Below are 22,566 nucleotides of genomic sequence, written 5' to 3' on the forward strand. Positions count from 1 at the left end.
GAAATGAAAAAGTAATTTAACAGATATATAGCCACGTTGTACTCGCGGCAAAGCGACGCGCGATTAGCATGAGACGTACACTGCCATTTGATAGATGCTGCATTATTTATCGAGAGACAAGCTTCTCGCAACATCATGTGGCTTTTGACACGTGCCAATGAAGTGGCAGAATGTGTTAATATTTGACGTAATTAACACTGACATTCTACAATAATACAACTCGCCATTAATATTTCTGCACAAAAAGTTACTGGCTACAGACCGTCTATCACGGAAACATCGAATACTGTAACCGGAACCATAAAGTTCAATGAGCGTCCCATGAGGACAGTGACCTAAATGGATTCGGTTTCGCAGGAAGTTTCACCCGCTAGCTCAGACCAGGCGCGGCATACCGTGCATGTCACTGAACTCGCAGATAACTGGAGACGGCGTGAACTGGGGCAAGTGTAGTCTCCCATTCACTCTGGCAAATCTGCGACGTCTAGCTCGAAACTCGCCCAAACGAGAACAAAATAAAACGCGCTTGTCTTCGTAAGTTATGGAAAGCACATTACAAAGAAGAAAAAAAAAACGGTCACAAGCGCGCGCTCCAAACACGCGCCAGTCCAGCACCAGCCGGATCCTCGTTGCGCAATCCGTCCTTGAGCTATGTTTCTGTTTGGCGACGACTCCCTTCCGCTTTCTCGGTTAGCACGGCATCCCCCAAGCGCTTACACCCTTGCATTCGCGCGTACGTGAGAAGAGGGTCCAGGCTACTCCCAGCCTATTAATTGCAGGCTTTCGTCACGGTGAAAGCCGAGCGTAACCACGCAGGGCGACAGAGCGGCCCAACGTGGCTCGCCCCGCCTTTCCCGCAAAAGCTCTCCGACAGGGCGGCTGGCAGACGGCATCATATCCACCGCGCGCCTTGGACATATCAAGTGCAGGGCCAAAGCCAAGGCCTCGTGGGGAACGCGCATAATCGTGCGCGCAGCCTTGGCAATCGGCGCCACCGGAATCCTCGGCGGCCGCAGTCTCCGCGCGCTCACTTGGCGCACCCGGCAGCGCCAGGTAGGAGGAAATAAATGGGGCCGTCCTTGGAGAGCAGCTGACCTTCAAGGCGGATTGTGATGTAGGCAGAAAGGATGTTGATCCACGAGTCCTTAGGAAAAGCCCCTCGTGGACGCCATGCGTGGTTACAACACACGATCGCCAAACGCTGGCACTCGCTCTATTGCAGGAAGTGCCACACAGCCCCTCGGTTAAGCCTCGGGAAAACGTGACGGCAGATCAGGACGAACAATAGCGCGAAAGAACGCGAGGGGTGAAAAGAAAAAGCACAAATGAAGCGAGAGAGCACCGCGGAAAAAGCAAAACAAGGGCGAACAGGCCACCTACGCTCAAGGTGGCTACACTGTACACACATACAATGTTTCAAGCAGAATACAATTACTCAATGGCGTTTATCGTTGAGGAAGCCGCGATGACGGCTATTCCGCGCGCCTAGTGTACTACCTAGCGACACCTGAAACCAGCACATTCGAGAAACTTCTAGCGGATGCTCAGTGTTCTGCATTTTGTGTCATCATGCACCGATCACACGGAAAGCTAAGCCACACGCTTACCCAAGCCTTAATAATGATTTAATTGCTGACAACACGAACTGCACAGATGAAAGACGAGCGCGAGTCACTTTACGCAACATTCGTGCCGAGAGCACATTCTGCCAATGACGGTAAGCCTTTCGTTACAATCGGAGCAGACATGACAGAACCCAAAGCAGCAACAGATGATAGCAGCATCAAAAACACTGGCGCAGTCAAAAATACGCTATATCTTAGTCCAAGTCCTGTTGTGGAACATAAGTGATCGCATGACACATCGCATTAACGACGGCACGATGCAAAATACAAGCAGTGATATGCACAGGAACACTCACGGTAGTCCACCCAAGATCTTCCAATTTCCTTCACAAAAAACTCGTGGCAGTCAGTCGATTGCGCTCGGACGAACTTCGTGTAGCTTCTGGTCACTGTTGGTGCCACTCGCAATACCAATTTGTTCAAAAAACACACCGTATTTCGAATTAGTTTCCACTCGGTCGAGATTTGTTTTGGTTCTGTAGCTCAGAGCAATCACATGACTACTTTCCAAATCGACGCAGCTCAGCCAATGGGAGCCCTCGGTTCCAGGAATTGCTCCACCTTTGCGGGAGAACCTTGAGAGAATATGGAGTCATCCGAGTAGGGTTGTGAGCCTGCTGAGACTTGTAATACGCTGCGTACTAAATAATTTGCCTCTCTTATAATAGATTTCTGCGAGTTTTACCTTTCAGGAAAAGCTAAATGTTCTGGGAATAGAGCTTTAGCAAAATATTTGTGCACAACTTTTGTAAACAATGCGCTACAGCAGTCGTGACGTCATGACATGACGTAAAGTGTTTTGGTATGAACACGTGAGGTCACCTTCATGAGGTTAGAGTCATCTAGCGGCGCTTCAGGAAACCACTAAAAAATTCTTCGCCACCTGGTGAGGCGGGGCGGAAACGGGCAACAAAAGAAAATGCGTTACTCTAAGAACCCTACCCGTCAATAATAACCCTATTCATCTTGTTTCTGTTAAACATCCTCCCTCTTGGTTGACTCTTCACTCCGGAAAGGTGATTGATTTTTATTCGTCTTCTCAGTACTGTTTTGTCGCATGTTGATCGTGCAGAGCGAGTCGTTTCGCTTAATGAGCTCATTTGTAGACTTGCGTGCAGTAATTGAAAAGTAGAAATCATTTGACAAGTCCGTTTCGGTCGTCCATAAGTAAAATTTTCAGTATGGCTGATGGGGTTAGTTAGGCCTAATCCTCAAGAATTAACATCTGAACTCCAGAAAACCTGAGTCGTCTTGCGGGACGTTTGTGTCCCTGGTTTTTGGCCCGAACATGTGGACTACGCGGGACTATGGAAATTAGTGAGCGTAGGGTTAAGGAAGCGTCACATCGCCGCATCATGTAGGCAACCCGGTCTATTGATTGTCGCAAATAATCGGCGTCTTTGGTTGTTCTTGCTCGTCTTGGCGTTAGTTTTTCCGGGTCATGGACCCGGCTTCGGTTGCGATTCTAGGGCCTGTGTGTGGTCAGGCGCCCTGGAGTGGCCACCGGTACCCCGTCTGTGCTTTGACCCCTTCCCTTTTGGCTGTGCTCTAGCGCATCTATCGGGCGTCGGTGGCCGATTCGTTGGCTTCCCGGCTTTCGGAAGTTCCTGTTGCGTTCGCTCGGAGTCCGTTTGGCCCGCAAATCGCATTCCGTAAACTCTGCGTAACTTTTGCCACTTTGGCTCGTACGCAAAGGGGTAAAGAGCAGTTGCTGAAAGGGTTGAGTGGGGCCGGAGCCTCCGGAGTGCATTTTATTTTCCCTCTCTTCACCGCGTCTTTTTTTTTTCCTCTCCGCTCAGGTTGCTCTCTCCTCTTCCGCATCATTTTGCCCGCTCGGAGGAGTTCGCTCCGGCGGATGGGCATGAGAGGTGCGGCGTAACATTGAGAAAATCGGAAACCGAATAAAATGCATACTGCGTTTTGTTTTTTCTGGTTTTAAGATGAGCGGCCAGACTAGCAAGTGTTCCGTTTGTTTCGCCAGAACGAGTGTGCTTCGAATCCGTTGCGCGGATGCTCCGCTTAGTTTGTCGAAAAAGGTCGTCTGTCAATAGCTATATTATAGCTTTGTTAGCTAGTTTCATGGGAAGGTAGATTAATTGTGCTCTTAGCGCGCTGTTTTTAGGCGTTGTAATGATAACAGCGTGTTTGTGTGTGCGTATTTACGCCTTGTTACATAAGTACGCATGCCTTTGTTTGGGATCCAGCGCTACTTATTTTTCGTTACAGGAATTACTTCAACTAAAGTCCGCGATGCATTTGGTGTTGCAAGAAATATTCGTCGATGTACTCCATGTACTTAATTTGCCCTAAAGATTATCCCGAGGTCCTATTTTACTTCAGTCTTTGTTGAATTTCATTTGGTTGCTACTTTGTTTTGTAACTGAAGTAATGTAATGGCGCCTCAAGTGAGCAGAATTTGTTAGCCTGTCGTGATGTAAGGAAACAATCCCAAACGTTTCTTTGCTAACCACTGCTCATCACAGCCAGAGCATGGTCTTACCCTCAGTGATGGATTGCCTATTTATAATTCACTTCGGTAAACATGGTGGCCTTGATTACACTAAATGCTGTTGTCTGTGCATAAATTTTTGGTTTTTGTCAATGGTGTGTTTTTTCTTAATGGAGCTCAATTGTACTGCCTTTCGTGTTGTATAAATAAGTCTTGTGGAGTAATAAGTTTTTACACTTAATGTCATACAGTACATATAATATGTATGACTTAGCTGTCATTTTTTTTTAATAGTTTGCATTGGCATCAAGGAAAGCAGTAACACGATACAAGCAGTTCAGTCAAATGTAATGAATGGATCGATATGCAACAGTTTGTGAAGAGAAGGTCAGCTGAACAGCCCGCATGTGTGCAGCACTGTTAAGGGAGGAGTACGCAACATTCCATTGATGCCTGACATATGCATAGTGACTGAGTCCTTCATTGAGACCATCTCATAATATGTTTAGCTTTGACTGGAAGCTGTTGCTGATGTGAAAGAGACTTGAAATTCAGTTTTATGTGGATGAGGTTTGAGAAGAATGCCCAAAATGCAGCAAGATTTTTTAAGGCTATAATTGATTTTTAAAGATTAAGCTTTTTGGGGGCAATTTTTACCTGCTGATGTGAGTCAGTCCTAGCGGGTGTTCAAAAAATAAGTTCTCAATTTGCACAATTGCATATCTTAAAGGAGTATAAATACCGAATTTTGGCTTGCATGCTTTCTTCCTTCAGTGATGCGTTAGACATTCATGTACGTAAATCCCCATGGTATTCCCCTGTGACTACTAAATAATTTATAATTTAATTTCTTCTTGATGCTGTCTCAGTTTCGGTTTCAATGTATGAATGATGGTTGTGACGCATAACGTTTGTATAGGTCATGTGAAGCATGAAAGAAACTGCAGTATAATCACTGATACTTTGTTTTAATTCACTGCAATGCTTAAGCTAGTCTGGTTTACGTGCTGGAATGATAACAAACAATGTATCAGTGGCTATATTGGAAGTTTTTGTTTTTTGGGCTTGATGTGACCTAAACACAGCTTACTAGTCGCAGCCATTGTTTGGTTGATGGAAATCGAAACAGCATGAGAGATGAAATTATGAATTGTTTAGTGGTTGTAGGCAAATATCACATTGTGTTTCATGTATTCTAATGTGTTGTGCACCATTACAGAGGAGAAAACATGAAACTAAAATGAGGTGCCCATAGTCCCTTGCATCGCGCTTCATGCATCTTGTATGCAAAAGTGGACATTTCCTCAAGCTTTTCAAAATGTGGACAAATAATTAAAATAACTTCATGTGTAAATAATGTGTCATATCCTACCTAATTCAAAAATACTGAGGTTTTTTAGTCCTGCAAGTATGGCATTGAGGCTTTGACTAAAAAACAAGTGTCCTTTGATTATTGACTCGTGCAGATGGCTACTGTGCATTAATTTATAGGGGGCAGGAGTGTCATCTCACAGGTGCCAAAGGGATTGATTCAGATCACCTGTCTTGAGCTGTGCTAATCACTTCTCATTGTTGAGGTATTTGCCCCTCAAAAGTAAACTAAATAGTGGTGAAATTTTGGTGTCATTCTGAGTTTTCCGATGTAGGGCTTGCTTATTAATAAGTGCACCTGCTGGCATCTTCACTAATGTAAAATGTCACACGTGGCCAAGTACTACTAATGTGATGTTGAACAAGAGGCTTGGTGTGCCATCTGGATAGTGCTTGGTAACGTGCATGCCAGCAGTGCTGCTTTTTCTGGGCAAGAACTGGTGCTTCTGCTGGGCAAGAGCTGAGGAGCATCACCCTCCCTGGGAAAGCCTTGGGGTAACACGTCAACAGTGGTGGTCCATTTTGCACATGTTGAAGGGAAAGTACAGCTGAGAGCAGGCACCAAACTGTCGTAGACACTGGTGCCTTGGCTGTTTGGGAAACGTGTGTGTTGTAGCCACCATGAATTAGTCTTGTCTTACCACAGGTGAGCCTGTGGGCTGGTTGTGTGGGGTTTAGATTTGTTTTTATTGGTGCACACTGTGTGGGTGGTGGCAGGGTGCACTGAGGTGGGGCCGCTTGCAGCATGGAGTGCCAGTACGTGGCCACCCAGCGGGGGGGCATAGCGCTGCTGTACGAGGGGCACCGCTACAACAAGGTGCGCGACGGCAAGGAGGGCACGGTGTACTGGCGCTGCGCTCGGGACCGGCAATGCCCCGGTCGGGCCGTCACTGTCTACAGCCGCATAAAGAAGGCCAACAACAAGCACAACCACCCTCCGGACGCCTGGCGGAACAAGGTGGACCAGGTGGTGTCGGACTTGAAACTGCGCGCCCAGGACGACGCCACCACCCTGCCCACCCTGTTCACGGAGACGCTCAAATACCTGGCCTCTAGCCACCAGGTGGCAGCCCTGGCCATGCCCACATTCCCCAGCTTTAAGGGCACCGTCTGCAAGCCCCGCCACCAGCTTGTGCCCTCCCTGCTCCAGCTTCGCGACTTCCGTCCAGAAGACAATTGGCTATACGCCAACAGTACGTCTGCTGCCGCCTGCTGCCTGCCCTAGTTGCATGTCGTGGAATGCCACCGCTCCCCTAGTCGTCCTCGCCTGCCAGTGCTGCGCCGCTTGCACGCCTCTTGCCAGTGTACGTGTCCCCATAAGGCCTGCAGTTGGCCGCAGTGCGGTCACGTGTGTTGGGTTCCATAGTGGTGCTTGCAGCAGTATCGCTGCCACCTTTGTATTCAGAGGGTTCTTATTTAAATGTAGTTTTTTTTTTTCTGCCTTGTTGTTATTGTTTCAGTGTTGTGAAACACTGTTGTTGGCCTGTGCGTGTTCTGCATGCATTTAGGTTGCTATTCAGAAAACTATATACATTGCCAAATTTGACTACACAATTATAACAGCTTTTAGAGAATTTCCAAAATGTGTGGCATATTGTTGCATGTACATAGCGTATAATCTTCTTTTTTTAAAAAATGAACTCATAGCAGTTATTTTTGGAGGGCAAATTTGTAATTTTGCAGTTTATGCTAATTTGTAGTAGAGAAATTTGTGATGGTGCTTTGTAGAAAGATTTGCTTGGTATGTGAAATATTCATGCTTATTTTAGTGAAGCTAGTTATGCACTTGAAAATAGATTAACACGAAAATTAATCGGTTTTGTTGAGAATATCTGACCATAGCCCAGTGAAAAGGGGAATGCTGTGGCTTTCGTTTGCTAAGGCTTCAGTATTTGCTTTTTTGTCAGCTGTTAGTGAAGGTCATTTTTGGATGAGCACTCCTTGCAAGCTTCATGTTCGGAGATTCAGTGCTGTGTCTTTCTGTGGGAATGCTTTCAAAATGTTGAAAAACAAGGTAGCCAGCTTTCAGAAGGACTTACAGAAGTTCACTGTGCTGCGATAGAGGTTTTGCTTGATGGTGGCGACAGTATTTTGCATGTTTCATAAAAGTTGTTTTGAAAGCCTGTTGCAGAAAATAGGAAAGCATAATATCTGAACTGTTGCCTTCAAAGAAATTCGACCTAGATTGGAGTGAAGGCTTTAAATATTGATAATGTTCTTCTTTTGTGTTATTGCAGTTTATTATAACGTGCTATTATAAAAAGATGTGTGCACTCTGTTAAGTATTGCTGAACCTGAAATTTCTCGGCAACTTAATGAGCATTTTTTTTTTTTTTGGCTGTGGTTGTGTCGGTCTGGTTTTAGGTGTGAAGTTTTTTTGCTTGTGATATGGTGACATTGTGCTTGCCCTTTCATTGGTTTCAAGCCTAGTGGACTGAAATGCCTGATTGTATTTCTGTACTTGTGACTTTATCTGTGTTGTATTTTCGTTATTTTGTTGGTACCTGTGCATGTTGCATCCATGTAGTTGATTTTAGTGTTGCAGTGCAAGAAGTGGATGCTGTTGAGTTCCCTTCTTCTGTGTGTGTGAGGAGCAGGTTTGAGAGCTTAGTTTTACATTGTTTACTTGATGGTAGTTACTTCTCCAGTGTACCATGGCAGACTAAAGTCCTAAATAATGAAACATGCCATCATACAGTATTTTGGCAGGCTTCTTTATCTTGGACAGCCTTTGTTGCACAATATTTTCACCAAGTTTTTAGTACTTTTTGATAGGTCTTAGCAGATTTTTGAGCAGTGTGCTTGCATGAATTTTTTATACTGTTGGCCGGTAAAGGCCGTTTAAGGGTGGAGGACAGAGAAGAAACTTTTTCACAACAAAAAACAAAGGTTGGTAGAAAAAAGAACACTATTACAATGCAAACAATACACACACACACACACGAAGGAAGCCAACAATCAGTGAAACCAGTGTGTAAGGGGCGGGTTGTTGATTGGTTGAATAAAGTAGGCACTTCTCGAAGACATTTATTGCTGACATTTCGACTGGGGTCCGATCTTCAAGACTATCTTTAAAACCACGGAACCTGCTTTCGTGACTATATCCTCGTCGGACCCCGCATACATCATAATGGTCATTTTTCTTTTATGGGATCCTTAAAAAATGCATCACTCTGTCCGCCTATGTGCAAATGGAAGTCGGGGAGGACTCGCTGTGCTACCACGTATTCTTTTTAACAAGTGTTTCTGAAACGATTGGCGAGCTCTCGGTAGCCTCCCAAGTTTGATTTTTCTAAGCGAAATTTCTGCGCCCAGCGGCCGAACAATTACCAAGTTGCACGTGCTTTTCCATTAGATTTATTCTTATTCTTGATGTAAAGACATAGGCTGTTGCATGTGTATTTCACTAAATATATGCCATAAAACGTTTTTGCTTTTCTATCTAGACCTAGAGGCCCTTAGCAGAAAGTATGGAAAGAACTCGCAAAGGAAAGAACGGTTGAAGCTACGGCTCCCAGATTTTGTGTGCACATTCTCGAGACTTCTGAGGCTTCATATATATATTTGGATTAACGCTGACTTGCCGAAGTTTTGCTCGGGTCTGACGAGGATATATATATATATATATATATATATATATATATATATATATACACACACACACACACTATTGGCTTCCTTCACGTATTCACACACGTGCACACACACACATACACTAGTTTATACAGAATGTTTTGCTTGTACTGATTTGAATTGTGTGCTACTGCTGGGATGTTCGTATGTGTGTGTGTGCGTGCTTTTTTTTTTGCATTTTGTGCCAACGTAGCTCTAGAAAGGGAGTTCACTTTGATGTTACAGTATTGATGCGCACGTGTATGTGTGCGATTGACTACCCTTTCCATATCCTGTCAGTGTAGAACTGTCGTGTTGCAGTTGCCTTCTCTTGCGGTGTGATCAAGGTTTTAGGTTTCTTTCTTTACCTCCTTGCTTTTGCAGCAGCGGATGAGCCCTCCACCTCGGAACCACTAGACATGGCATTACGAAACACGGGAACCTTGCTCAAACGCCTGCGAGCGCTCATGAAAAATACGACTTACGTCAGCGAAACGATTCAGGCCTACATAGTACCATCTGGAGATGCCCATCAGGTTTGCTACCATGAAGTACATTCTTTTGAAATATCTTTAGAAAGCACTTGTGTGTGAACGTGCCATTGCAAGGTCAGGTACTGCGACTAAACGTGTGTGCATTTCATAGTGTTTGTTGTTTGTAACAGAGCTTTTCAATGCAGAAAATAACAAAAGGCTATTTTCAGCTTTGCTCTCTTTTCTGACGCTTCAAAAGTTGTCTTTTCAAGTAAGTTGCACTGTTCTTACAGTGCAGCTTGTCTTTTTGACTTCTCATCTGTCGCTGTGGTGTCTTGGTAACGTTGCCCGTACTTTGCCATTGCTGTTGCACTGTTCATGAATTGCTCCTGCATTTGGCCTCATTATGGCTTATGAGTAGTTTAGTAACTTGGAATCTGCTCTTTGGTGTGGCAGTGCACTGCAAATTATTACAGATATATGACCATCAGGTGAACAGGGCTAATTTGTTTTTGTACGCTGCTTCGCCTGTACATGTGCCCCTTGATGTGTCTCAAAAGCTGTTTGTCCATCCAGCCACATACACCTAGCATCAAGAGCAGCACTACAGAGATGGTGTTGCTCTTGGGTTTGGTGCTCACGCACGATGTGACTTGTGAGGATAAGTGCTGCATTAGGACTAATACTCGAGATGCCAAGCGAGCTTCAGTCTTGAATTATGGGCAGAGGGACATTAGTTTTGGCATTCTTGTGCAGTGTTTCTCAAGCGAGTCTGGCGCACTGAGGGTACAATTCCTGCTTCAGCATCTTCTTGGGAACGTGACACGCCTGTACTATGTTTGCAGGTGCAGCAAAGGAGTATTTACTTGAGGCGCAAAACAATTTTTTAGCCTCTTCCAGTTTGTCTTTTTTAAAAGCAGAAACGAATCTTGAGGCTTATTGAGCAGACTCAGCCAATTTTGCTGAACCAAGTTTGATGGCCCACCCACATTTTCGTTCCATGATGCACCGTAACTAGCTTATTATGGCATTGAAATGTAACCTGTGGCACAGCTTAGTTATATTGAATAGTGGTGGTGCTTTTTTGACGCTTCGTTCGCTTCATTGTTCTGTTTTCAGAGTGAATACATTGCACCTTGTGATAAACGAAGAGCTTTTCTCACTGGATTTACTGGAAGTGCTGGTAGGTTTTTGCAGCTTGCATTGTCTGGCATGTGTAAGTTACGGCGGGGGGTTTTAGCTTATTTCTTCTGCCCTTAGACATGATTAAGTAGCTGGTAAGCAGTGCTTAGATGTAAAAAGGTTCTGCTTGGTGTACAGGCACAGCTATTGTAACCGAGGATCATGCCGCACTCTGGACCGACGGTCGATATTTCCTGCAAGCAGAACAGCAGCTGGACTCCAATTGGGTCCTCATGAAAGATGGTGGGTATGGTGGTTTGTTTCTGTGTGCATGGCTATTGCTTTCACATGTGCATTGTCTTTTCTTCACAGAATCGCCATGTTTTGTTGCTGCAGTGTTATGCAGCTTGGGAATTTATTTCTCTGTATTCATTTATTTGGAACAGACTGCTGGACCTGTGACAGTTTGACATAGCTGCACCTGTGTATTAGAATTATGCACAGTTTGTTGTACGATTATGTTATTGTACAGAGTTCACCTGCTGTTCGTGACAGTAAAGGAACATAGCTAATATAGCTCCCATCTGTCCATTTTTATGTGTGAGAAGCACAAAGAACAGCAGGAGGTGGCAAGCAGCCTTAAGAGTAGGGTTGTAGATCCTTTACTACACGTAAAACAGCGGTGTTTGGCCCAGATGTTCATTAGCTTATTACATAACAAGTGGGTAGGTTTATTCAGAGAGTTCCGAAGTGTTTCACGGCTCTTGTAAATAAAGCATGCATTGTACCAGCTCGCAAGTAAAGTATGTGAAATGCTTGACCCAGAATGGCTGGGCTTAGAGGCTGCTTATCTTGTGTATAGAATATTGGCTACCATGCGAGGAGTAAGATGGAAAGTAGTTGTGCTGTTAGTCAAATTGAAAGCACGGTCTTTTTTTTCTATCTCTCTTTCTGTCTACACTTTTGAGGAATTTGGCTACTTTAATGAAAAAAAGTTGGGATGTATTATGGTGGGATCGTGAATAATTAATGCGACACCGTTAAGGAGCTCATGTCGCAGAAAATCTGGCGGTGGCGTTTATGGCAGTGACCGTGAGCGAAAAATCCACAAATAATACCCAGATATTACCCCAAAATACCCAAAAATACTCAGAGGCAGGTGGGCCACCATATCTTGTAACCTTGCGGTGTCATCACAACCTGCCCACCAGATTGTGAGCAAACTGCGCACCATAGCAGGTGGCACACAAATTTATGATTGGTTGCGAGAGGTTGCTCTGGAATAGCAGTTTGATCCCATTTGTTATGTTGCACTCCTAGGATGATAGTGCAGGTCAACATATTCTTTTCTTTTTTCAAATTTATGAATTCTAAATTTATTGTATGAAATTTCCTTCTCATTCTAGATATGTCAGCAGACACTACATCACAAACATTCAAAACCAGAATTTGTGCTTTGCAAAGAAGAAATTCTAAGATTGTCTTGACCTGTAGCATGCTGCTAGGAATACAATGAATGTTGAACCAGTCTTCTGCTGCATTTTCTTAACTCTGCAGCCTTTTCACCAGATTCAGAGGAAAAGAAAATGTATTTGACAACAAATTTTGAGATCTAACATTTTTTGGTTATTACATGATAATTTGTGAGAGTAGTCATAAAATTATTTCTTATGGACTCAAAGATTTCTTGTGAAGACATCAAGGAATAGAGAAATTTTTCGTGAAAGCTACGGCACCCCTGAAGTATGTTGATTTGCTGCTGTACATTTGTGCAGTTGCAGAGGAGTCCCTATAAAAGTGCACCCAGTGTTTTCGTTTTTGCATTGGTTGCAACTGCAATGGTTCCCCCTTGCCATAAGAAAGAATTTGTCCTTAGTTGGGATGCTTTATATTACATTAAACAAGTGTTTCCCCCCCCTTCCCCTCCCCTGTCTTCTTTTTGGAACAAAAAATTTCTTTTCTGAGATAGTGTAATGAAAATAACGAGGATATAACCACTCAGCACTGAGCCTCAAATGTTACTAGTGCTTTAAAGTTGTAAGAAATGCAGTTGGCATGGGTATCGATTGAGAGCTTTATGTCTGTTGTCTAGTGTGTAACTTGTAATATCTAGCTTAGTATAACTTGCTTCTTTTTTTTTTACTGCTGTAAAAATCAGTGACTAAAATGGCACGTAGCAGTGACGTGATGGGACCAGTTTTGGTGTGCCCTGCAATGAATGCAAGAGGGAATATTTATAGTTTACACTCTCTTGATTGGGCAGTGCTGTGTGACTATCCTTTTGTGAGCGATTAAGGTCTGTAGAAGGGTGCTGTTTGAGGGGCCCTCTTTCTGACCCCATACTTGCATGCCTTATCAACCTCTGGCTTGCGTTTGTAGTTTCTTTTCTGTCAGGATTGCTTTTGTTGCGTAAAAAAAAAGGACACTGCCATATACTGAAAAAGAGGGAAACTGGTTTACAACCTTGTCTTCAAACATACAAGATAGAGCAGACGTATGTTTATGTACGACTTGCCACTGGCTACATCCACTGACCTTGTAGTTTCCAGCATGCTAGCAGTGCTGAGAGAAGAGGGAAACTGGAGAGACAAAGCAACTGCACTGTCAGCAAAGGATGTTTCAGAGCTCTGTTAATCATCAGTTACCATTAATCATCAATAGAGCAGCTGCAGTGGTGGAGTGGTTATGGTGCTCGGCTGTTGGCCCAAAAGATGCGGGTTTGATCCGAGCCACAGCGGTCACATTTCGATAGACGCGAAATGCTAGAGGCTGGTGTATTGTGCAATTAACTCCAAGTGGTCGAAAATTATCCAGAGCCCTCAACTACAGCATCCCTCATAGCCTGTGTCGTTTTTGGATCTTAAATCCTTTAAAACCAAAACCAAACCTTTAATCGTTGCCAATGTGCAGGTAGCATATGCACAGCTGTAGCTCAGGCCCCCAGTTTCTTGTGATTCTACTGTACCTTGAAAAAATCGCGGATTTAAGCATTTTTCAAGGAACTGTTTGTTGGCAGTTGCGCATATTTTTTTTATGCCATTGCTGTTATGGACATCAGTGGAAGCGGCGGTGTGATGGAAAAACGACTATTTTACCTTATTGTGTGAACATAACGTGAGGTTGAAGTTTGAGAACTCGGGAGAATCAGTATATTATTACAGTTATAATGCAATCTCAAAGTATTATGCCAACCATAGGCTGAGGGTCCTCCAAAGAAGTGCAGACGGCACACTAAGATACATTGTTGAAATTTAAGAGGCAGTGCTTGAGATACGCGTGCCACAACAAGGTGAACCAAAGTCTCCAATACTTTAATGCACACAGCCTCCCACGCAGCAGCAGCCACTATCACTGTCATGCCCCCACTACTGAGTGTTTCGAGCTGCCCAGTCCTGTGTCATTTGCCGTTTATAGCTATCCCTACTCTACACAGCTCTTTCAGTGCCTTCTCGTTCTCAGCAACCCGCACTGGCTTCTTTCCATATCTATAGCCACCTTCGCCTTGGCACTTGCTTACTGTGCATTTTGCCCCTAGGTCAGTAAAAAGAGCTAGCTTTCACTGGTAGCTTTCAGAGCCTGGTGCTTTAGCTACCTTGAAAAGCTGGGGGAAAAAAAATTTACACTGTATTTGTACCTTGATTTAGACTATAAAGCGAGGTGTGTTTTGAAGCACTGTTTGAGGATTCCTGCGGGATTCCATGGATTCTTTATTCTCAATTCACTGAATTTAAAATTTTTGCACACAGAAAGTTAGGGGCCTTAACTATAGCCATTAGTTACATGATGGAATATGACTGGAAGCAGCCTGTGCCATTATCATGCTCCACACTTGCATTTAGTTACAGGCTTAGAGGCAGTTAAGTGTATGCTTGTGTCATTTATTCCTCTCCCCCATTTTCGCAGGCATACCAGGAACACCATCTCAGGGAGAGTGGCTCTGCAAGGTAGATTCAGTTTGAATTTCATTTCATGGTTTGGTTTGGGCTTATGACTTTATTGAGTTGGATGGCACAAAGATACACTGCCTGTTTAGTCTTGCTTGGCTACTCTTGATATGTCCAAGAACATGTGCTTAGCCAATACTGTAGAAAACATGGCATGGTTGGTTGTGACCACAGTGTAAAAAGATGCCTGTGCAAGGTATTCTGAGTGTTAGCATGTTAGTAAGTTAACGTGCTAACTCTCAAAATGCCATTTTTGTGATGTGTACCCTTGCTGCAGCTGCATGCATCCATGTCTTTTTTTTTTTTTTTCAGCTTTCTTTGGTATTGTAGCGGTCAGATTGTGATCAGGTCTTTTAGTGGACATTTAAACATTTAATAGGACTATGTGTGAAGCAGTGTTGGCGGTAACGCGTTCACAAGTAACGGCGTTACCGGTAATGCATTACATTTTTCGGTAACTTAGTAATGTACTCGTTACCATTCCAGAACTGTAACTGGTAACATATTTACGTTAACATTTTTCGGTAACGTGAAGTGTCACGTTACTAGTTACTTTTATTCCAGTTTTCCTCCCCTCCGCCCCCTTTTTGAGAGAAAAAAAATCGCAGAGCACCTAAAGTGATGTTGCAAACAAACAAAACGTACAGGTACTCCCTACGGCCCTTGTTGCGGCTTGCACGCATGCCAGAAAACACCTGCCCGTGACGACGCACCCAACTAAAAGAAAAAGACAGAACACCCATAAAGCACGAAACACATGCACGAACATGCATTCACACTCTTGCCTTCATCTACCTCCCCTTCCCAAACTACCCACACACAATTTTCAAAAGAGTGGAAGCAAGCCGAGCATTTTGGAGCATCACATTTTTCTGAATTACTGTAAATTTGTTTAGACTTCAGCGATGTTTTCTTTGTGAAGCTGGAATTGATGACGAAGTGTCGTTTTCTGTTTAATATCACATTCAGAAAATGGCTTCACCATGTGCCACGGAGTTACAAGCCATCGCATGTAACTCTACAGGCAACTTAGGCCACTGCTAAGCTAGCTCCTGCACATTTGTGCAAAGTATTCGCATTAAATCAGGATTTCGAGTGAAGTCGCTGTTTGGGCTAGAACTTTTGTGTGAAATATGAGCTTTATAAAATTGTTATCATGAGTTCTTGCATCGCAGACGCACTGATTAAAATTTATGGCCATGGAGTAAAGGCAAAGTAACATGCGGTACTTTATTCGGTAATGTGTTACCTTTTTTTGTAACTAACGTAGGGTGGTAACGCATTCTTTTTTTTAGCGTAACAAGTAATGTATTTAGGTAGTTACTTTTTTTCGGTAACGCCTACAACACTGGTGTGAGGTGTGCTACCAGATAAGTAAGTGCAATGTTGGAGAGAAAATTTGAAAAACTTGGTTTCGTTGGGGCTAGGTGCAGCATTCCATCTCCAGTCAGTTGTAATCAAGAGATGTTTAGTTTGGCAGCTGGTTCCAGTAACGCCAGCAAGTTGAGAAATTAAACTAAAATGCCTATGCACAGTCTAAACAGTCATTGTACAGTTGCACTTGTGCGATCTGAAGGCTGCATGTCTTCCAATGATTACATCGTGTGAATTTTACTGCAGAATTTCTGGCATGTTCACTGTAAAAATTGGGGTCAACAGCCACTGCACTTCAGCAATCACAGTACCCACTGTGCCCGTAGGTATTACAACATAAAAATGTGCTGCCAGGCATTCAGTGTACATGTAACAAATGGTGCTACAGAAAAAGGCATGAGGCAAAAGTTATGGAAGTAATGACAATTGGTGACCATTTGTTAGGAAATTACTCTCTTGAACATATTTCTCTTAATGGGTTTGTCATCATCAGCAATGTGTTAGGCAATATAGGGAGTATTCATGCGACGTAACTTCCTGCGGCGGAGGTCGACAAGCGCCATTTTGCAGTGCAGGCCAGCAGACCTCTGAATGCAGTAGACTGCATCTCCGAGCAATGCCAACCATGTCGATGGCTTTTGCTGCCTCTCTGGGGTGTGTGATTATGTGGATTGGCCGTATGTATCCTGTTCGTACTTCTGCGAGTCCTGGAGTGGTCGCTTCTTGCTTTAGCTGTCGCACGTGTACCTTCAGCGCGCTTTCAGTACAGTTCGGTGCTTTTTAATTGCACTTGTCCTTCATGCTTTGTTCTTCACTTTGTGTGTGTTTGAATTACTTTTGACTACTGATTTGCAATGACGCCTTTTGCACAATTCTTGTTGTTTGTTTATTTTTTTCACGCACACGCCTGTGTGTGTGTGTAAGATATCTCTGTCATCTCACAACCTCACCAGCACAAATGATCGCTTCATATTATGATCGCATGGTTTGGATTCATAAAATATTTCAGCTGTTAATTCTATGTGCGCAGCTGACATTACGATGTTGTTAGAGGCCTTCCTTGAGAGCGGCTGCAGATTCCAGCTCAGAGTATGCGCTCGTACATGCACATGCATGCATGTGGTGAGCGTGCTTAGTGCGATACGAGTGCATGGTCTTGCTCATTTTTTCTGCAGTGGAAAGGTGGATATGCTTTGAGAAATGCTTGATTGAAACACATGCTTTAATAAAAGCCCTCATGTGCACACATTGCTCGAGACATCTGTGCGGGCATATGTGGCCTCACAGTTGTCACAGCGGCCGCGGGGCAGGTGCTGATTTGGTTGCCATCAACTCTTGTTAAGCTTGGTGCTCGGGCCTTCGGCCACAAATGCTTAAAATATCTGAGAAGTACCGTATGTATATATTGCTTCTCATTTTACTCGTTAAAGAGAAAAATTTCCTAGCGCGGACCATCATGCATGCACACTCAAGGCAGGATTGCAGTGCCTTTCATTCAAGTGCTCGCTCTCTGTGGTAAAGCTGTAGCGTACAGTATGCGTAAATTTCTTTGAGAAAAACATTCAACCAGCTGATAAGCATGTTTGCCAAGGTAATGTGTGCATTTCTTGCCGGCATTAATAGCTGGCAAGCAGCAGACTACGGTTGAGATGAACATATCCCGATTCGTTTCCACTTCCAGCCCACATGAAGCAGTTCACAAATCTAGAAATTGCAATGACCACAGCAGCAGAGTCAATCACGATGCAGGTTCGATCATCTGGGATCATACCGGCTGTGTAGTTAAGAGTATGGCATGTCGTTTGATGAGCTGTGCGCATACAGTTTTTCCTTCCGTGAATGAAAGATGCTAAAGTGCGACTGTTCGTTGCATGCTTTTGAGGCTTTCTCGAAGTTTGCGTGCACGCTTCATGACAGTACACAACGCACTGAAGGCCACACACTCGTGTCGTCGTCACCGGTGTATATGTGTGCGAGTGCGATCAGCTGTTTGTTCTGAATTCTGTGGCCGTCCTCAATGACTTCACGTCGTTTCTTTCGCTTCCAAGGGGTCTTTTTTTGCCGTATACGTGAATAGCAACGAGACACAGCAGCACGCGAAGCTGCCTTCCGTGATCCATGGCCGCCCTTGCTGCCATGATAGCCGGCGGCTGGTTCTGGTGGCTGACAGCTCATGTGACTGTTATGCACCTTCCTGTCAGGAGCGAATTTTCTCGCTGCCAGGGGGCTGCCTGAGTGCGGTAAATCGAAGAGGCCCAGTAAGTAAGCCACAGAAAACATATTGACTGATCTGGACTGTTCCAGCCATGAAGCCATCACACTCACATTACTTGCTGTTAATGTAAACTCTTGGTGTTGAACATGCGGTCTTTCAATACGAAAGACTGGCAGCCTTAGAACTGTTTTATAAATTTCTTGAATGTAGGTAGTCCTTTATGTGAGCTGGAATTGGAACAAAATAGAAAATCAAGCTGTGTGTTGTGACCTATTCTTTAATGCCTCTTGTGTGTACTAAGAGATTATTGGCGTTAAAAGGACACACAGGACAAAATGAAGTTGGCCATTATCAGTAGACGTTCTAATGATAAGACACTTTCTCTGAAAATTTAGCTCTTATAGGCTAGAAAAGGTAAACAAATAAAATGCTGGTATGGGCACCACGGGCTGGTTTCACAAGGAAACTGCAGTGTTTCAAGGCAGCCTGGGCTACATTGCCCTTCACGGAGTCATTTCGAGGCTTGGTGTCACTAGTTTGAATCAAGTGGCGGGAAAATTTGTTTAATCCAATCTTATTGGCAATAAATGCATTCTTGTTGCCAGAAAAACATCAAGTCCAGAAAGAGCCTTAGAGTCTATTGTTACTAGGGGTGTGCAAATATTTCAAACTTCTAATAGCTTGGGAATAGTATTTACTGCTCTACTCGCACTGCACTTTCACTATTCAAGCTATTCAGACCTTCTAATTATTTGAAAATTTAGAATGTCTCGTTCGTCTAAATTCGGCCAAACAATGTGATATTTCCAAACAGCAGTATCTTGCACTTGTCACTGGGTTAACTTACTCTTTCCTCATGAAATCGACTGCCAGCACGCGGCAAAAGCTTGTGCTAGGCATTGGATAAAATCGATGTGTTGACAGTCATCGAGAGCCTCTGCGCACTCGTCACTCGGAAAACAAAGTGCCTCACCACGCGAAACGTCATCAAGTCGTGACAACTAGCTGTGAACTTGACTCATAGCGATCTTCTCACTGTAGATCACTATGATGAGAAACACTACGCTGATGGTAGCGGCCCGGCATGTGGAGAATAGCGGAAGGGATGGAAGTTGTGGCTCACGTGTGCAACTGCGGTTGTTTCGAAGGGACCGCTTTGACCGTTATCAGTTTTCGTTAGTTAGAACCTAGAAACTGCCTATCTTGGGCCACAGAGGACACGGAAATATTCTATTCACGACAGCGTTTGGGCCCATCACGGGGCTTGCAGTCCGGCGTAACCAGTATGCGAGGACCAGGCGGGTTACATGTTGGCGTGAACGCTGTGTAGAGCGGCATTCCATAAACGGCACTTTGTCTTCAGGCGTCACGAGGGGGTGTGGAAGGGATGGTGTCATGGACCTCCCCGGAGAACATTCAGATGAAAGAATGGACTAGGTGACAGGTGTACCCACATAGACACACATTTAATACACCCTACGTGACACACACACTAGCACACAAAACTAACACAAAACACAAAGACTATAAATACACACGACCTGGGAACACTGCTACCAGCATGTACTACTAGCGTTTTACTGTTAGTGGTCGGTGTTCGTGCTCACGGTTGGTTCAGTGCGGCTGCGGCGTTGTATGGATCCAGTAGCCAGCGTCAAGATGGCGTTCGACATGTTGCGGGCGGCGTCGCTGGCTGCTTCGTACAAGCTCCCGGTCCAAGTGCCCGTGGAGGTGATGCCGGTGTTGTTGGCATTGTGGGAACCACCCGGATGGGTGGCAACAGCGCTGGAGACACCCCTGGCCGTAGCAGGTGGTAGCATCCTCAGTTAACTCCCCGGAACGGGCTCAGGAATGGCAGGAAGTCCACGATGCGAAGCCGTAGAACGTGAGCTCACCGGAGCAGTAGCCGGCATCGCTCTCTTCCAGCCGAAGCGTCCCTGACCTGCTGGAGCTTCCGCTTCTCTCTCTCTCTCTCTCTCTCTCTCTCTCTCTCTCTCTCTCTCTCTCTCCCCCCCCCCCCCCGTGCCTCACTCTCCCTCGCCCTTTTATAACCTTGGCGTTAGTCCACGTAAGCCTAGTCGTCGTCTTCTCCTTCTTCTCTTCTCCACCTCACCGAATGCTTCTTCTTCATCTTCTTTAGCCTTCGGTTAATCCACGTCATCCTTATCGCCAACCTCTTCGTCTTTATCACACCTCTTTCCTTCATAATTTTAATTCAGACTCCCTATTATATGTGACAGATGGTCCAATTAAGGGGTCTCGTTCGTGTTGCAGCTGGGGTTGCTGCTCTTGCGTTCCGTTTGCGAGCTATCTTGTGATGTTTAGTCAACAAAGCCTACACCTTGCCCCTTCAATAATCAACTGCTGACGTGATTCCTCCAGTAAGGAAGTATTTAGCCATCTTACAGTACTTCATAAGAGCATTGAGTGAGCTCCTTTGTCATGCGAGCATTAAGCAAAACTTTGATAAGACTTTATTTCACTGAATGCAATTATCCAAAGAACTGTAAAAAAAGGTATTAGTTTAAAAAGTAATTTATTATATTGCATAGCCCCTCTGTTACGTTTTTCACGGGACCGCGGTAGCGCGCATGAAAAAAACGTACATGTATTGTTGTCTGCCGTGTTTTTCCTTCTACTTCTGGTAGAGGCAGCATGTTTTCTTGAAATTTGCAAGGCTTTGTGGTTTTCGTGATCATTCACATGCACAGAATGTCCTAAACGCCCTGCAGTGACTCTCTGTCTGCCTGAGCAGCTGTTAGCGGAAAGGAGGCAGCAGCGAAGGGGGAGGGTGTGTGGAGCTGGCGACATTAGGGCACATGTATGCGCTTCTGCACTGTTTTCGCGGCAGCCGCTTTAATTCACTGCAAACCGCGTCCGTTGGATTGTTTAAGCTTCAGGCGACAAGACAAATGCGGATGACATACATGACTTGAAGCTGACCCACGCATCTGTACTGTACAGCGCTGCTCACGCGGCGTTTTCCGCTGCATAGCTTCATTTTCGTGCCATTGGTCGCTTACGCTCACACTGCAGGGGCGATGGAACTGCAGCAGCAGCAGCCACAACAGAATTCACGCAGCCCGTATGCTCAGCATCGGCGTGGTTGAAGCATGCCGGAAGCCGCCGAACACGGTGACAGTCAAGCGCCAGTGGAGTCTAGTCCCACTTTAAACCATTTCGCGTTTGCTAAACGGAGGCTGTCAAAATCCCGGCACAGGGTATAGCACCATCTCGAAGTTACATTCGTAAGGCAGCATGTGGAAATGCTGTTACAGTTGCAACATAACATAGCCGAGTCTGTATTGCATGGGTTGCTATGTGAGCTTGGACGAGACTGGCTCACCAAAATGTAGCAGCTGGGAAATGCAGCACTCGGGAATGTATCAGTGGGGTTTTACTGTGCTATTACAACTTCGTGGTTCCCCTTCCCTTAAATGCTTGGCAGCTCTTACAGGAATGGGAAATCATGCTGCTGATGGATGAAAAGAAAATTTGTTTGTAGAGTGTTTCTTTCTATAGCTGTGTTTTGTGGAAAAGCAGTTGTTATTTAGTTTGGACTTACTGTACTGATATTCTGAATTATTCTAAAACATTAGGTTTATAACCAATTTTGATTATTAGTATTCAGCTTGCAGCCAAAAGTTTGATATTTGCTCACTTTTATTTTTTATAAGAACGACACTTTGATGGAATTGTCCTCAGTGGCCATTAATAGCCTCTAGGCAAAAAACAAGAAAAAGAAGGCAATGCAAGAATACTGATCTCTTATATGAAGTCATCAAGTGGACACCAAGGGCTGGGAAGTGGAGGCAGGAATCGTTAGTTATAGATTTAAAAATTTGCAGCGATAGTCTGTCAGTGCAGTGCTTGGTATGGGATGTACTATTAGGGACAAAAGTTTCCGGGACTCGAGTTCTAGGGAAAATGCTTATTGCAGCTCTATCTCGCTCCCCTGTTGCCCGATATTGTGAAGAGAGGAAGAAGCATTTAGGTCTTTAATGCCTTCATACAATCAGGGGACTGGGTACCGAGGTGGAGCTACAATAAACTTCTTTCCTAGGACTCTCGTCCCAGAAACTTTTGTCCCCAGTAGTACATATTGCGGCTGCAACTTTTTTAACTGAATAGATGATATGTGAAACTGCGTGGTGGCCACTGGTACATATCGTTTGCTTTTTTGATAGCAGTGAAGGTGCAGTTATTATGCATATTGTACTGCTCATCTTTTGCCAGATGTAGGTCCTTTCTTCTCATGTATTCAGTGCCAGAACGCATTTTGCACTGAAGATGGTGAGATAGGCACTGGGGAATTTGCTAAAATCGAGTGTTACAATGGAGTAAAATGGTATATATATACAAAGCGTGCTCCGCATTATTA

General features: G+C 44.5%; 2 protein-coding genes across 7 annotated transcripts in view; one reads left to right on the forward strand and one right to left on the reverse strand.

Annotated features, from left to right (window-relative positions):
- REPTOR (repressed by TOR) overlaps window positions 1-2,159 on the reverse strand; it is a 56,137-nt gene extending 53,978 nt beyond the window's left edge. Inside the window, exon 1 of the mRNA XM_077644874.1 lies at window positions 1,922-2,159. The gene's annotated coding sequence lies outside the window, so the exon portion shown is untranslated. The remainder of the gene's footprint in view (window positions 1-1,921) is intronic.
- Window positions 2,160-2,419: 260 nt separating this feature from the next.
- ApepP (Aminopeptidase P) overlaps window positions 2,420-22,566 on the forward strand; it is a 33,239-nt gene continuing 13,092 nt past the window's right edge. Inside the window, exons 1-6 of one of the 6 annotated variants that reach the window (XM_077644941.1) lie at window positions 2,500-2,641; window positions 6,190-6,749; window positions 9,442-9,593; window positions 10,650-10,713; window positions 10,851-10,955; window positions 14,556-14,596. In XM_077644941.1, coding sequence (XP_077501067.1) covers window positions 9,477-9,593; window positions 10,650-10,713; window positions 10,851-10,955; window positions 14,556-14,596 — 327 coding nt within the window. In that variant the 5' untranslated portion in view covers window positions 2,500-2,641; window positions 6,190-6,749; window positions 9,442-9,476. Of the gene's footprint in view, window positions 2,642-6,189; window positions 6,750-9,441; window positions 9,594-10,649; window positions 10,714-10,850; window positions 10,956-14,555; window positions 14,597-22,566 lie in introns of those variants that run through there. The other 5 variants (XM_077644915.1, XM_077644922.1, XM_077644931.1 and 2 more) reach the window with 5 other exon arrangements.

The sequence above is a fragment of the Amblyomma americanum genome, chromosome 1 (genome assembly GCF_052857255.1).
Source record: "Amblyomma americanum isolate KBUSLIRL-KWMA chromosome 1, ASM5285725v1, whole genome shotgun sequence".
NCBI classification, from domain to species: domain Eukaryota; kingdom Metazoa; phylum Arthropoda; class Arachnida; order Ixodida; family Ixodidae; genus Amblyomma; species Amblyomma americanum.